At 39.2% G+C, this 16,779-nt stretch overlaps 2 protein-coding genes across 3 annotated transcripts; both read right to left on the bottom strand.

The window, feature by feature from the left end:
- Positions 1-618: 618 nt before the first annotated feature.
- On the bottom strand, positions 619-5,444 carry irf6 (interferon regulatory factor 6). Of its 2 annotated transcripts, none has more exons than XM_031287735.2 (8): positions 5,167-5,444; positions 4,685-4,859; positions 4,002-4,197; positions 3,811-3,909; positions 3,421-3,687; positions 2,338-2,730; positions 2,080-2,198; positions 619-1,705 (listed from the first exon to the last, which is right to left on the bottom strand). In XM_031287735.2, exons 2-8 carry the CDS (start codon positions 4,856-4,858, stop codon positions 1,475-1,477), a joined length of 1,479 nt encoding a protein of 492 aa, XP_031143595.1. In that variant the 5' UTR covers position 4,859; positions 5,167-5,444; the 3' UTR covers positions 619-1,474. The 2 variants fall into 2 exon arrangements, with proteins under 2 accessions (XP_031143595.1, XP_031143594.1); XM_031287734.2 differs by having other exon boundaries at positions 4,685-4,863; positions 5,167-5,443.
- Positions 5,445-11,959: 6,515 nt separating this feature from the next.
- LOC116041522 (guanylyl cyclase-activating protein 1) lies at positions 11,960-13,617 on the bottom strand. Its single transcript, XM_031287434.1, has 4 exons — positions 13,309-13,617; positions 12,657-12,806; positions 12,298-12,388; positions 11,960-12,090 (listed from the first exon to the last, which is right to left on the bottom strand). Exons 1-4 carry the CDS (start codon positions 13,504-13,506, stop codon positions 11,960-11,962), a joined length of 570 nt encoding a protein of 189 aa, XP_031143294.1. The 5' UTR covers positions 13,507-13,617.
- Between the last annotated feature and the right edge of the window lie 3,162 nt (positions 13,618-16,779).

Genomic DNA, 16,779 nt, shown 5'->3' with positions numbered 1-16,779 from the left:
TATTACAATGCACTTACAGATTTGAAAATATGTTTTAAGTTTAAGGGTAGCTGTCAGTCATCTGATGCTTGCGCTGCTGTAAAATATGGTTTAATTAGTTACTAAAACCAAGGCTTCACTTTCTTTTTCTAACCTAACTTTAAATGTTCCAGCAAATAATTGTATAAATACACCAAAACATGCAAATGTTTTTGTAATACTACTTCAGGCAGATGTAGCTTGTCCATTATTCTAACTTTGAAGAATATCAGACCACATTTTATGACTAAATTATGCAAAAATACATAAATCCTAAGGGTTCACTGTTTCTTGTCACTGTATTTAAACAATAATACATTGACAATCCCTAAATCAACGCCCAGCTGTTTTAACACAAGGGTGGGAGGGGCAATACATATTGTACTCATCCCAGACCTGCTGCTGTTAAACTAAACCACTGGAGGTCAGCAATGAGCACATTCAGGAGGTGCAGAGCTGCAGTTAACTCACTTGCAATCATCTGGAGCAGAAAAATAAACAATGTTTGTTCAACAATGCATTGTACAAAGCCAAAATATTTTACATTTTCTGCCGAGAAAAGTTTACTATATTTGTCACCAGTAAAGAACTTAAACTCTATTTATTTTGACATTTTTTTTATTGATAAAATAAACCTACAATCACAGAATTAATTCAGCTAGATGTGAAAACATTATTCAGCAGCCCAAAGTGCAGTGGCATCTATAATAAAACAGATAAATATAGCTGAATGTTTAGTTAAATGGTTGCCTGGATATAATAAATGGCTTAAAATCAAAGCTATGAATACAAAAATATCTGCCAATATAGATGTAAAAATAAAACTGAAGACAAAACTAGGCCAGGTAACCAGAAAACTGATACTTCTGTCAAATGGAAAGACATTTTGTCAAACATTTGTTATAAACAATTGAAACACCTAATTACATGTACTGGCAGAATAAATGGATCCCAAACAGCAGAGTACAGATGGACCGTTTAGTCATAAATGAATGGAAGAAAACCATCCATACTTAAATTATTTGCCTAGAGTTTATCCAACATCAAAACATTTGATATGGAGGTCAAAAGGTATTCTGTGCCGTTTCTTGAATCCAGCAAAGTTGGTAATCACTGACCCGTTTTGGATAAATAAAGCACAGGAGGATTTCTGTAACTCATTAACTACGTTAAATGTTCCCTTTCAGCAAGCAGGACTTTGGCTCATGCAGCCACCACATTCGTCTATGGTTACGGCCAGTTAATGTAGAGTGATCAAGGCTTGAAAGCACTACTTCTATATACAGAATCAGCATTGTCACAGCACATTGCTAGAGAAAAGAATAAGAATCCTACAGTATGGTGTGCACACTTCTAAATATGATTACACATAAGTACTTCTTTGCTAACAGTAGGTAACTCAATAGCAGTGTAAAAACATAAAGTGATATATGTTCAGTTCACAGTGCGGGCTGCTTCACTGTGCCTGCAGAGCCTGGACGATGTTCAGGCCTGAGCTGGGAGGCAATGCCCAGCCGTCCTGGCCCTGGTGGGTCTGCAGCAGGCAGTACAGCTGCTTTAGGTGGGTCACTATGTTGTCTTTGATATCTGGGATTGAGATCTGCAGGCGAACACTGCCGCTGTCGAAGGATCGCGTGTTGTCTCCAGAAAACATCTCGCTTATCATACGGGCCACCACTGGAACAATCTGCAGGACAGAGGACTGGTATGAGTCACACAATCGGAGAATCCTAAAAGTACAGCCTTTCGGCAGTTCTGCAGTTCACATGCAACAAGGATGAATAGTGGTTCCTCAGTATGAGAGGAGAAATATGAGAGTTGTGTAAAAACGGTGTAAAGAGCTGCAGCTTAAGTTAAATTTGCAGCTTTTATTTCCTTAAAATAATACGTTTCAGCATCACAAGTTGTTGTGATGCACGCTATTCTTTCAACAGCTGTAAACAGAGATAAAGTTTGTTCATGTACAGGTGTGAAGGGAAGAGTCTGACCGCTAATTACTGGCCTGTATTGTCCCGTGATGAGAACAAAGATTAATTTATTGTTACAAACAACATTTCTCACCTGAACCATGATAAGTTTCCTCTCTTTGGGCCTCCCATCGGGCCACTCCTCTCCAAAACACAAGTTGATTTCAAAGTGAGGAGGGGTTGATGTCTGGCTGCGCTGGTGGGTTATCACTCCTGCACACCATACAAACAGATTTATTAGTATTAGAATTCTTATTTATTAAGTACATCATTAAGTATACATTTAATAAAATCTACTTATAACTCATGTTGTTTAACCAACTGTCCCAATAAAAGTGAAAAATCTACTTACCACTGAGAAAAGACTCCAAGCAAAAGAGTTTGACCTTCCTCTGGCGCTCTATAAGATTTGGAGCATTTGGATTTGGAGCACAAGGACCAGACCAGTACACCTTGCACTGGCAGAGACGCACTGCATAGATATCGTGACCACTGACCTCCAGGATTAGGCCTCTGTCCATCACGTCCAGCAGGCGGTTAGTGAAAACCCTTTGCTTGTCGTTGGTAATGTGCTCTGTGGTCGGAAAGCGCAGCTGTTCCAGGTTAACTGGCCCGAACAGCTCCTCCTGGTTGACCATAGGGCCGAGGTCTCCGTAGAACAGCCTGCAGCCCTGCGGGTTACTGACATTTGCGGTGGGACACATCTCCTTCCCTCTGTACAGGAATTGTACCTCCAGGTCTGTCACTGGGTCAGAGACAAATGTAGGAACATGTTAAAACCATTTTTGATGAAGTTATGATCAATTTAAAGAAGGACAAATCACCCAAAAAACACAAACTTCTCCCCCTGTACCTGAAGTGCTCTCAAGATTTGGAAATTATTAAGTGTATGTCAACTTTCATTAAAGATATGCCTGTAATTTTCTTACTGACAACAAATGAATTGATCCTTCTAACAAGTACTGGCTGTGGGGCCTATTTCTCTGTCATAGACCTCCAACCGTTGTCCAGAAACCATTACAAACACATCAATGAGCCACATTGTTTCACTGGCTGACATATTCCTTTTTTACGATGAACACTGTAGTTTATTTGGAGTCAATCCCACATACACCGTCCTGCTGCTGTAAATACTCACCAAATTACAGCTAAAAATAGTCCTCAACAAAAGGGACTATTTACTCGTTTCTTGGGTATCATTTAATAAAAACTACAATACCCAGCTGTATTAGGACTGGGTTGAGCTATAGTAGCTATCCCCAAAACTACAGCAGGTGTCCCCACACCTCATCAGCCTGTTCCCCTAATCTATCTGAATCGACTGACTGCAGCCTGGGAAACAGGGAAAAAATGTGTTGGTGCTTTTCGGTGAACTGTCTCCTTAATGATGTGTTGCGATCACTGGATTTCAACAATAGAAGATGCGTCTACTTACTCGGGAGGGAACTGATCCACATTTCTGGAGAGGCAAACATGGCGTCGGGTAGAGGAGGGGGCTGCATTGAGTGATCAGGCAGAGGAGCAGAAGGCATGTCAATCAGGGGTGTGGGGTGCATCTCCACATCCACAGGCTCCTCTTTAGGCCAGATTTTAACAGGCTCCTCTTTGGGCCAGACCCCATTAGAAGGGGGACAACTGGAAGGCTGCATGGAGGGCTCTGAGCTCCTGGGAGACCACATAATGAGAGGAGAAGGACTGGTGCCTAAATGAGGAAATAGAAGAATCAATTCCCTGTTAACAGCAATAAAACTGAATTGCTTTGCTTTGTGATGTACTATCAGAAAATAAAGAATACATGCGTAATGTATGAGGAGAAGTCATTTACCATTGGATGGGTATGGAGGGAGAGACTCTGGTGTATCTGGAATATCTTCCTCTCCACCATCTTCCTCATGCGGAGTCCATGAACCAGCGTCTGAAGAGCCTGTGGGTTAAGTATTGCGAAATTAAGTGAAATGGGGGAAAAAGTGCAATCAATTATGAAGAAAGTGTCATATTCAACCAGCTCTTATTTACCTTGGTTGCTGAGGGGCTGTGGGATTTCGCAGACATCATAGATCTTCAAAGGATTCATGGGGACCTCTTTGGTGCCATCATAGACTAGGTTAAATTCTCGACTTTTGTTCAGGGCACATCTGAGCTGAGCTTTCCACTTCGCAGGATCCGGTTCATCAACTCCCTCTTGGAACTTCCCGGTCTCCACAGCCCACGCCTGCAGGAACATTTAAACAGAGCGAAGGTATCAATATCGCAGCCCTGTTTTTTTGCAAGGTGTCATAACATCACGGTCTTCTACCTTTTATTGCAGCAACACAAATACAGACCCAAAGTCAGTACCTACTTTCTCTAAATGCCCTGTGCCCACATGGCTTTCCTAATGCTGGAAGCCAGGGAGAGCAGAGAGGCCTTATGTAACTGGGTTGCAAAACCAGATGTTGCTCCAGCAATATGCAAAAATCTTGAGTTTAAAAAAAAAAAGAAAATCATCAACCGGTCTGAACCAGTATAAACCTCACTTAAATATGGAATGCAAACATATGGACTAAACAAATGCGAGCACCCCATTCGCTGCATGTGTAGCACTGCCCAAACAAGTTCTGATTGTCTGCCTTTGGGTAAACAAACACTTTACAAACAAATGACATACATTCCCTCAACGGCTGAACTTTTTGTTACGATTACATCAAGTGTAGGTTAACCTTAAATATGGTGTCCTCGTCCTCGTGCTGGGGTGTGTGTCGTGTAGCGTGTTTCCATGGGATCCTGAAGCGCATGGCCTCACGGTCAATCCACACCAGACCCGGGTATCGGCCGCTGTCCACCTGAGCGACCAGCCAGGGCTTCAGACGGACACGTCGAGGGGTGACCGACATCCTGACTGACAAGACAGCACAAACCGGTTAGTCCACTGTATAGGCCTAATGGTTACTCTTATTTCCCAAACAGCTTTGGTATTTATTTCTCAGTGACAAACAACAATGCCGTGTTCACAGAAATCCTGCACGTCCCGTTGACCTATATCTTATTTACTTTTTTGTCACATTACTGCAGCTGATTGAAGGTTAGATAGTGTTTGATAGGACGCCATATCTTTCAATGTGACACATAGGCTACAGTATAAACAAACTCAACTAAACAAAGCGACCAAACACGATACTAAAGAACGACACACATAGCATACCTGTGGCGAACCAGGAAGTCGGAGAGGTCTGCCCTCGACTGCCTGCTAACCAGCAGCTGGAGATAAAGACGTGTTTCCTCTGCAAATGGCCAAACTCCTACAGATTCCCTCTACGAAAAAGTTAACCGCGAATCACTTGGACGAAGATGGGTGAGAATAACAACAATTTATCTCGGCGTGTTGTTCACCGCGGCTTGGCCCTTCCTCTCTCCTCACCGAAACTCAGGTACAGGCGTGACGTCACGCCGAACACACCTTTTCTGAGCAGCTGAGGGGATAGCTCTTCATTGAGCACGTGGACAAGACACTTTATTTTTATTTTCCATCTGAGCATTTCACTCACTGCAAGCCAACCTCAACTTCTGACACAGAGACATCAAGAATAATTAGTCACAATGATCGCAATCTCATAAATAGACAAATTGCTTAAATGCTTTTGTAAGGCGAAATCTGAAACACGTTTATTTCTCATAAGACAGTTATTGCAATATTCATATTTTATTAATGTCGACAGCATTTACCACATTTAAATGCTACATGGTTGTTTTTCGTCGAAATTCTAATACAGGCGTGTAGCCTGGCTAACGCACAGAGACATTTTGGGAGAACTATTTTTTTTCTCCAGGGAAATAGATCACGTTAGAATCACTGAATCATCCCAATCACCCGACCCTCTTTTGTATTATTTTCTTCCCCTGGTGTTTATACAATTGATTACGATTTTTTTCTAACCTATTTAAGGCTATATGTTTCTACAATTTTATTTGCTTTGAAGAGTGTTAGAGAAAAACAAATAGGCCTACTGTTTGTCTTAAGGGTGTAATATAAGTGGTGTAGACATAGGTTATTCATAAATTGGCCTACATTCTAGAAGACAATATTTAGGCCCATGACTCATCCGGCAACCGGCAGGCAAAGTGGGAATTTCCATAGAAAAGAACAGCACATGAAGTGGCACAAGGACGGTTGATGATGATCCTGTCACTAGGCTAATTGTAGCCAAACAGCCCGACATTAACAAGCCACTCCCTGAAACTACTCATAACTTTGAGAGCGTGTGTCCGACATCCAGGCAAATTTGCCTTTGGGTTTCCTGGTTTCGACATAGTGTCCATAATGAGCCTGTTGCCATGTGTGTGTGATGCAAATTTTTTGCATTCTGGGATGATGGTTTGGGTGTGTTGGGTTGTTTTGGGTCCAAGTAAGTTGTAGTAGTACCAACTGTAGCATCACAAAGAATGAAGGACTCTAGGGTCAGAATCCGCCCAAGAGGTCCCAACAGAAATGTAACATAAAGGGGCCTATAAAAGGTGTCACCAGATGATTAATTAAAGGGATAAAAAAAAAAAAAAATACCCCTGTTAAACCTGTTAATGTTGATTACATTAATGCTGGATATGGTTTTTGCCAAATATAAACTATCCAGCTAACAAACTTGACGGAGTCATAGTCTAATTGAGGGAATTTTAATTTATAAAAACCTCAGACTACAGACTGTCTAATGCTGGGGAATCTACAACTGAAGAACAACAGTAATTGTCAGAGTTGTTAAAACATGCAACAGTTGTTAGCTAGTCATTATTTTGTTTTCAGTGGTCAATTTGAAGGACAACTAAAGGGAAATAATTGCAAATGGACAACCCTGAAATAATCATTCAGATGGTGAAGGATTCAGACTAGCAGCTGATTAAAGAACAAGGGGAACATGATATTGATTAAGGTACTCTAAAATACAACACAATACATCTAATTCATTAAAATTGTCAAACAGCTTTGCTATGAAGGCTTTATAAAAATACCTCTCTGTAATGGCTCAGAAGAAGTGAAACCTCAGGTGGGTTTATGTACAGTATATAAAACACTACAAGTAAGGAAGTTAATGTACATTGGACAGAACTCATACTGTGTGTCATTTCAGCTGGAGTCCAACAGAGGATGCAGCTGCACACAGATTTATAAAGTACAAAGTATGTGTCCTTTCATTGAATGCAACTTTAAAGCAAAATGTCTAATCTAATATTTGAAGTAGATGGAAAGTCTTTGCTGGCTCATTAATATGTGAGGAAAAACAGAACAACCGTGCTATACTTTGACAATGACCCAGAGAATAGTCCACATCCATTTGTCTGAATAAACTTTCATTAGAAACTCTATATGGATGGAGATTCATTTCCATTTAGTGAGCATACACCTGCTCCTATTTCACACGTATGTAAAAAGATGTTGCTAGGTCAGTTAGGTAAGCAGCGTTGGAGGGATAAGCCCCCTCTCTAAGAGACTTAGTTCGTCTTAATTAGATTTCTATTAGCAGAAATAATCTAATAAAGACACTGAACGAAAAACACATGCACTGGTTTTTTTTGCTCATACAGTTCTGCTCATACAAGTTGCCATAGCGTATTAATAGGCGTGACATAGATGCAATTGGTGGAATTAAAGTACATACAAACAAATAAACATACATGTTTTTGTCAAGGGCGCTGGAATTAGGGGGGTAGAAAGTAGGGAAGCCCCCCCCACCCTCTTTTTGTTACCTGCATGTTTTGTATATATGTCTACATGCTGGGATAGTAGTATTATAATAAGGAATGTGATTATATTTGGTTCTGTTCTGTTTCATAAACAAGACTACAGCCATGCTAGCGGCACTGTGAGACTGTACTTGGTGCTCACATCAGTATGCTAACATGCTTACTATATATATGAATAGCATGCTGATGTTAAGCAAGTATAAGGTTTTCCATTTTTACGTGTTACTTTAGCGTAATAGCATGCTAACATTTGCTAATTGGCACTAAATAAGAAATACAGTTGAGGCTAATGGATTCCCATCCATATGCCATAAAAGGAAAGATGGTGGTGCTAGATGAAAAGTCAGGATATAAAAACTTCTTACAAATCCTCCTGTGTGGACCAAATTTTGTAGCAAACCACCCAACAGCTGTCACAATTTTTCAATAAAAAACTGAAAGGTCATCCTCATTGTGGTGCTGGAGGAAAACTACAATGTGGGTGGGATCTCTGTGCCTTGTATCTCATTCAGGCCTGTACGGTGGCCGACAGGGGCAGACGCCCTGCAACTTAAGAAAACACACGCAAATAGACAAAACACAAGCAAATTAAGAAAACAACTTCATTAATTTGACAACACATGTGCAGCATTCAGCAAACGCACTGCAAATACACACAACACAACCAAATAGATAAACGCACTGCAAATAAAAAACGATGCAAAAAGAAAAACAGGCAAACCCCGAAAAAAGAAGCGATGCAAAAAGAAAAACAACTTCATTAATTTGACAACACATGCGCGGCATTCAGCAAACGCGCTGCAAATATCACAACACAACCAAATACATAAACGCACTGCAAATACACACAACACAACCAAATACATAAACGCACTGCAAATACACACAACACAACCAAATAGATAAACGCGCTGCAAAAAAAGCACACAAACCCAGAAAACAAATGCAACAAAAAAAACGCTGCATCCAGATTACACAACGGAAGTTCTCCAGACCTCTAGAGGGAGCAGCTAGTGGAACAGCTGGATTTTCGAGAGAGAGAGAGAGAGAGAGAGAGAGAGAGATCACAGGTGATACTCAATCAGCAGAGACGTCTGTAACCTCGTGGTGATAAAACATTTAAAACTACATCAGCGTTTAACGTTGACGTTTGTTTAAGCCATGTTAAATGAGAGGGTTTAATTTCGAGGTCCGAAATTACTGAAGTGTAGGCCTCCTCAAGTGTAATATTGTGATTATACAACAACGGTTACCAACAAAATAAGTGATCAGTCTGTATTCATATTGTGGAGCAATTCGCTCTTGAAATACAAAAAACAGACAGGATTTATAGTCCCTCCCTGTTAGTAAACCAGCCAATTTACCGTGGGATTTATCAAACTGAATAAATCCCGCCCGCACATATAAACACAAAACTGCTTTGCTGACTCCAATGTGTTGTAAGTAAGACATCTGCTGAAAACGTTATTGTATTCATTAGCATGATTGCCGTACTGTTTAGTTCACAAACATCCAACACACCAAAGTACAAACACATAGCGGACCAGACGCGAGCTTTTATTTTGAAAAGCCGAAGCTCGAGGACAGCACCAGCCGGGAGGGCATGAGACGGGAGCATAGACTGTATATTAATAATATATTATGTTATTAATAATAATAATAATAATAATAATAATAATAATAATATGAATTTAATATTGGTTAATAACGGTCGAAAATCCAGCTGTTCCACTAGCTGCTCCCTCTAGAGGTCTGGAGAACTTCCGTTGTGTAATCTGGATGCAGCGTTTTTTTTGTTGCATTTGTTTTCTGGGTTTGTGTGCTTTTCTTTTTGCATCGTTTCATATTTGCAGCGCGTTTATGAATTTGGTTGTGTTGTGTGTATTTGCAGTGCGTTTATGTATTTGGTTGTGTTGTGATATTTGCAGCGCGTTTGCTGAATGCTGCACATGTGTTGTCAAATTAATGAAGTTGTTTTTCTTTTTGCATTGCTTCTTTTTTTGGGGTTTGCGTGTTTTTCTTTTTGCATCGTTTTTTATTTGCAGTGCGTTTATCTATTTGGTTGTGTTGTGTGTATTTGCAGTGCGTTTGCTGAATGCTGCACGTGTTGTCAAATTAATGAAGTTGTTTTCTTAATTTGCTTGTGTTTTGTCTATTTGCGTGTGTTTTCTTAAGTTGCAGGGCGTCTGCCCCTGTCGGCCACCGTACAGGCCTGAATGGTCTGAGCAGGTTGTTTCAGGACAGCACTTGTGATTTCCTTTGGTTCGTCACTAAGCCAGCATGCGTCAAGCTTTAACATGAAGGCTTATGTACACCTTGATTATCTGAAGCAGCTCCTCAAGATCGATGCAGCCACTCCCATCTATATCATACAGTTTAAAGTACCAGCAGAGCTTCTGCTGCACTTCTCCCTTTAGCACCAGGCTCAGAGTGGCTACATACTCTATGAAGTCAATGAAGCCATCCTAAAGGACACCATGAACATTGTCATTAGCAGAGCATTATGGCATTGTATACTCCTGCCACATTAAAGTCTGTGCAAAACAAATGGCACATGGAGTGAAGGCCTGTTGTCCACCCATTTTATAATTGGTTTAAATTTAATACTTTACTTTAACCCCAAAAATGATCTAATAATACAGCCATAACTACTGAATAAACACACTTTTATTGGAAACTCCTAATGGATAGAGATTCATTTCCATTTAGTGAGCATACACCAGCTCCTATTTCACATGTATGTAAACAGAGGTTGTCAGTTAGGTAAGCAGCGTTGGTTGGATAAGCCCCCTCTCTAAGAGACTTAGTTCGTCTTAATTAGATTTCTATTAGCAGAAATGGTACAATGAAAACACAGGCAGACACCGATGGAAAAACACATGCAGTGTTTAAAAAAAATTGAGATAAGCCAGTTTCTTTGCTTATACAGTTCTGCTCATACAAGTTGCCGTAGCGTATTAATAGATGTGACATAGATGTAATTGGTGGAATTAAAGTACATACAAACATACAAACAAATAAACATACATGTTTTTTCAAGTGTGCTGGAAATAGGGGGTAGAAAGTGAGCATACTCTCTTTTTGTTACCTGCATGTTTTGTAAATATGTGTACATGCTGGGATTGTATTATTATACTAGGGAATTTGTGTACTTAACTTGATTATATTTGGTTTTGTTCTGTTGTTTCATGAACAACTCTACAGCCATGCTAGCGGCTCTGTGAGGCTGTACTTGGTTCTCACATCAGTATGCTAACATGCTTACTATGATAATACTAGCATGTTGATGTTAAGAAAGTATAATGTTTTCCATTTTCACGTGTTACTTTAGCGTGATAGCATGCTAACATTGGCTAATTAGCACTAAACAGGAAGTACAGCTGAGGCTGATGGGAATGTCATTAGTTTCGTAGGTATTTGGTTATAAATCGAAGTGCGACAAAAGGAGAGATTGACCAGATGGTGGCGCTAGATGAAAAGTCAGGAGATCAAAGTTCTTACACATTATCCTCTGTGAACCATGAATGTGTGGACCAAATTTTACAGCAAACCATCCAATAGTTGTTGAGATATTTCATTGAAGAACTAAAAAGTCCACCTCATGGTGGCGGTAGAGGAAAACTAAGAGGCTCACCAGGTAGGGTTCTGCTGCTGGAGACCACAAATGTCTGTACAAACTTTTATAGAAATCCATCCTAAAGTTGTTGAGAAATTTCGGTCTGGACCAAAGTGGTGGACCGACCAGCCAACAAAACAATCCAGCATCGCCATCCCCGGAGCAGGGCCACTAGCTCGGCAAAAACAAAAAATCCATGAACCATAAATCATAAAGAGTGACTGTTTGTATGTGGATGTTCACCTGCTTTATTGTCAGATGTTAATTGTTCCACTGAGTTGTGGTCTTTAATGTCAATGTGCTGTCATTGTCTCACAGGTGAAATGGGGGCCACAGACGTGGTATAATGCAATTCTGAGGGCCTTGGAGTGAGGTAGTTGTGGCCGTCCGTCAGTCAACACTGAATGTGTTACTCCTTTGTTACTGCAGACATTGACATTAACCCAACCTCCCAGTGAGGAGGTCATCGACGCATGGGGGAAAAAGAATGTAAACATCAGAGGTACATATGGGTACATAAACAAGGATCATCTGGGTAAATTCAATCCATCCATTTGTCCTGATGATTTGTGGATTATCCTGAACCCACATCTTCAGCTGTGGCACGGTAAATGTATATTTCAGGGTCCATAAAGTTGGAGAGATTTTAGTTGTTGGCCCTTATCTCTCCTTGAATTATTTCGACAATGTGTGTGATGTCCATACTCTGTGTTAGTGTCATCAGCAGCATTTCGTCATTCTGAATCCCCTCCATGAACTCTTCGTAGGAAAGTTCACCTGGAAAACACACACACACACACACAGACACACACACACACACACACACACACACTAAACTTAAATATTTTAATGCTGGTGGTAACATAGATTCATATTTAGTAAATAATTTGCCAAGGTTAGGATATTCAGTTTTTTTTCATCTACCCCCTCAACCCAGTGGGTTCCCCCCAGTACCTGACTGAAGGTTTCACCCTTGGGTCTTACCATCTCCATTGATGTCAATCTTGTCAAACACCATGTTGGCAAAGTCCTCTGCTGACATCTCGCAAGGAACTCCATTGATTGCACGGATGGACTAAACATGAAACAAAGAAATGAGATCATGTTAAAAACTGACATGTATTGTTGCTTACATTTCTTCAACCAGTAGATGTCAGCTAAGTCCCAGCTGTTAGTCTGTGAACCTTGTATTACAGACAGAATATGGGTGGGATCTCTGTGCCTTGTATCTCATTCAGGCCTGAGTGGTCTGAGCAGGTTGTTTCAGGACAGTACTTGGGATTTCCTTTGGTTCGTCACTAAGCCAGCTTGCGTCAAGCTTTAACATGAAGGCTCATGTGTACCTTAATTATCTGAAGCAGCTCCTCACGGTCGATGGAGCCACTCCCATCTATATCATACAGTTTGAAGTACCAGCGGAGCTTCTGCTTCACTCCTCCCTTTAGCACCAGGCTCAGAGCGGCTACATACTCTATGAAGTCAATGAAGCCATCCTACAAAAGAAAGGGACACCATGAACATTGTCATTAGCAGAGCAATATAGCATTCTATACTCCTGGCACATTGTGGAGTGAAGACCTGTTGCCCACCCATTTTATAATTTATTTAAATGTAATACTTTGCTTCACCCCCAAAAATGATCTAATAATACAGCCATAACTACTGAATAAACATTTTATTGGAAACTTCATATGGACAGAGATTCATAATTTATCCATAGCGTTTTAATTGACATGACATAGATTATTATTATTGATAGCCTATATTACGAGTATGACTTGGATTATTCCAAGTACTACCTGCAAATAGAAAATTATTAATGTGAACCTTCTACATCTTTTTGTGCAAAGGATACAGTTTAAAAACATTTCACTGTCAATGCTATTCAGGAAAGATGAAAAGAAACTGATGAGTACACGTAGATATTCACTTTTACTGATATAGTAACATTAAGATGAATATATTACCCTGCCAGAAGATTATAAATGAACTTACATTATTTATATCAAACGTTGTAAACATGGTCATAACGTAGGCATTTGAAGTGTTCGACAGATTCCTCAGGCCAAAGATCTGCTTAAATTCGTAAAAAGTGAGAAGTCCAGACGGGCACTCGGTCATGAATTTTCTATACCACTGATGATTCTCACAAGCTTGTAGTTCCTCCACAGTCGAACCAGGTGTGTTCCCCATGTCTGTTTTTCAAAATAAAGATGTACAAAATCCTATAAAAACCCTAACCAGAATGTACTGCATCTACCGAGCATCCAGGCATGGTCAGTATGCAGACTAAAAACAAGCAGCAGGATTAAGTGTGTGTGTGTGTGTGTGTGTGTGTGTGTGTGTGTGTGTGTGTGTGTGTGTGTGTTAGCCAATCATCTCTCTGTGTGTCTATGTAAAAGGCTCAGAAGTTGTAATCTACTTTGCTTGCCAGCAAAGACTTAACTAATAAAAGAGACCTGTAGTGTAAAATAAATCCTTGTGTAAGCATCAGCTACCCAAAAACTAAGATTTCTGACTGGCTTTTATAAATGAAACATCAATAATTACTGCTCATGTAGGCTATATTGTGCTTAATGAACTTTGCAACATACATGGCCTTATATTATTATAATGTGTTCACCTAACCAAAAACTCCTCAAATGACCAAATCTTTCTCCCTTAAATTAGTTTGTGAAAGAAATGTCTTTCCTTAGCATTTATGCTGGTTGTGAGTGGCCAGCAGTAAGCCTACTAAGCAGCAAACGTTTTCTGTAACTGTGTATTGTTTTGACCTTGTGAGTCTGTGTGTGTGTGTGTGTGTGTGTGTGTGTGTGTGTGTGTGTGTGTGTGTGTGTGTGTGTGTGTGTGTATTATCAATGTGGTCCTGTAGAGACCTAGTGCAAGCTGGTGTGATCCCATCGCAAGATGGTCTCTAGTTTTATGCTTCTTTTTGTTACCTGCACGTTTTGTATTTATGTGTACATGCTGGGATAGTATATACTAAGGAATTTGTGTACTTGATTATATTTTGTTCTATTCTGTTTTTTCATAAACAAGACTCTACAGTTATGCTAGCGAGTGACAGATTTTATTGCAGCAAGTTAAAGGATCAGTTCACAGATAAATCAGATAAGCACGCAGGCTCACACAGACCTCACTTTGAACAGTTTTCATTGGAGCTACTCTACTGCAGAAAAAAATTCAAGCAGGCTTAAGGTAACAGATATGTTATGCTGAAAGATACTGCAGCTGTCATCTTAGTAACTGAACACATTCTTCCACACAATAAATTTGGTGAAAATATAATCTTCAGTTTCATTTTCAACTGATCTATATCTTATCACAATGGAATGCAAAGTATTTATGGTCTTCCTATTTCGGTCTTCATTTCCTTTTACTTAAGTATCTGTAAATGTCAGCCAAGACTAGAATTACAAATGAAGGGGATGAAAACACTGCCATTTACAGCCATGTTTCAATAAAACATAACATTTTAAACAACTGTGTAAAGTAGCTTTATTAGCAATTAAAATACATAGAAAAGAGTGCCATCATTGTGTCTTCCTCATTGAATGAGCATATTGTGGCAATAAATAACAGAATAAATGCCTGAATAATTAAATGAATGGCCCAAAGAGCTTATGATGCACAGAACTGCTACATCCCACACTGAGGTCGGTAAAGCGTGCCGGCACATTCTTCACATTTCAGTCAGCATCAGTTGGCCTTTGCGTTGCCATGGTGAATTTCCACTGAGGACAGAGGAACTGGATGGACTGGTCTGGTTTGTCTCAACAACTGAGGTTTAGGTGTGACTGACAGACGTGCCAGAAAAACTGTGACTGTAGGAAAAAAAGTATGAGTGACTGGCTCTCTGGACAGCATGAATATTTTAAAACCCACTATTATGTAATTAAAAGCACAGGGCCAAAACCGCTCCTACTTAAATTTACTTCACTAATCACAGATTATTGCATTCATTACATGGATATTTAAATGTGATTATTTGTCATGTTGTATTTTATATCAATCTGATCAAGGAAATAGATCAATTGTCCATATTGAATTATTTATATGTTACAAGATTCATGGATCTGTATAAACCAGTGGTGTAGGAAGTTTTCAGATCTTTGACGTAAGTAAAAGTAGTGATACCACAAAGTATAATTAATGACTGTTTCTTTAAGTGATACAATGTTCTTATTTAACCATTTTTGCTGAGCGAGGTCCACTTACTATCTGTTTTAGGAGCTTTAAACAGAATCAGCGGTTCAGTTTTATATATATATATATATAAAAAAGTGTATATATATATAAAAAGTGTATTGATCTCAAGGTATTTATACCAAAGTAATGGGATTTTTGATTTCATCAGATCATCACATTTTCTTCCTGAATATTTCACATATATGTTTTAGGTAGACTATTAAATATAATGTTTAATGTACTATATACCAATAAATGATATAGTACACAATATATAAGTATACATAGCCTATATAAGTAACTAGTAACTGCAGCTCCAAAATACAAGATGTGAAGTAAAATCTATGATATATGAGTACCAAGTACCAAAACATTGAATTAAATTAATTATAAACTAAAAATACTCTAGGTTATATAAAAAAATAAATGTACTACATTGTTCACCACTGGTATTATCTTTGTGTAACTGATGAAGAAACAAAGATCTTCATTTAGCTCAGGTGTACAGTTGGTGTAGGTTTGCTGTCAGGGGTCAGCATACCCTGAGCTAGAGAAGTCTTGGTCCTCTTTAGCTTTTAACGTCATCTTTACAGTTATCCTGCTTACATAGGCCACATGCTTCACCATCCATAGGTAAATAATGCCACGGAGTTAATACCTGAGTGATGACACAGATTTATAATAAAGATTAAAAGGTGGATTCATAACAAAAACGTCATGTTTCAACCATGATTAATGAATAACTGATCACTGAGCAAACACCCAGAGGGATAAATAACATGGCACTAACTGATTTGTTAAGGTTTCTGACAAACCCTACATTTCTGACCAAATGTTGTTCCACGGTCAAATTGGGGGATCGTGCTTTTATTGTTTCCCCCCTCACTATCAAAGCTAGCTGTGCCGCATTTTAAAATACTTTATAGGCTGAATTTTATTTTGCTTTATATACTTTTGTATAGTTTAATTGATAATGCATCATATTTTATAAACTTATCATTGGTTTTGTATTTACGATCTTGATCATCAAACTATAACTGTAAGCCAAAAGAAATACAATATTTGCCTCTGAAATGTGGTGGAGTACAAGTAGCCTATAAAAAGCATATGATGGAAATACTCAAATGTACTTTAGATAGCTAGTTACTTTCCACCTGGATTACCATAATTCTAGCTTTGAAAGGTGCTTTAGCCATAAAGTAGCCTATAGTAAAGTTTACTTACTTATGGTCGGTATGATTGTTTCATTACACACTTAGTCATGAGACCAGAGAAGTC

This window comes from Sander lucioperca, chromosome 6, assembly GCF_008315115.2.
Source record: "Sander lucioperca isolate FBNREF2018 chromosome 6, SLUC_FBN_1.2, whole genome shotgun sequence".
In the NCBI taxonomy this organism is placed as follows: Eukaryota; Metazoa; Chordata; class Actinopteri; order Perciformes; family Percidae; genus Sander; species Sander lucioperca.
This window is presented reverse-complemented; position numbering and strand designations above follow the sequence as displayed.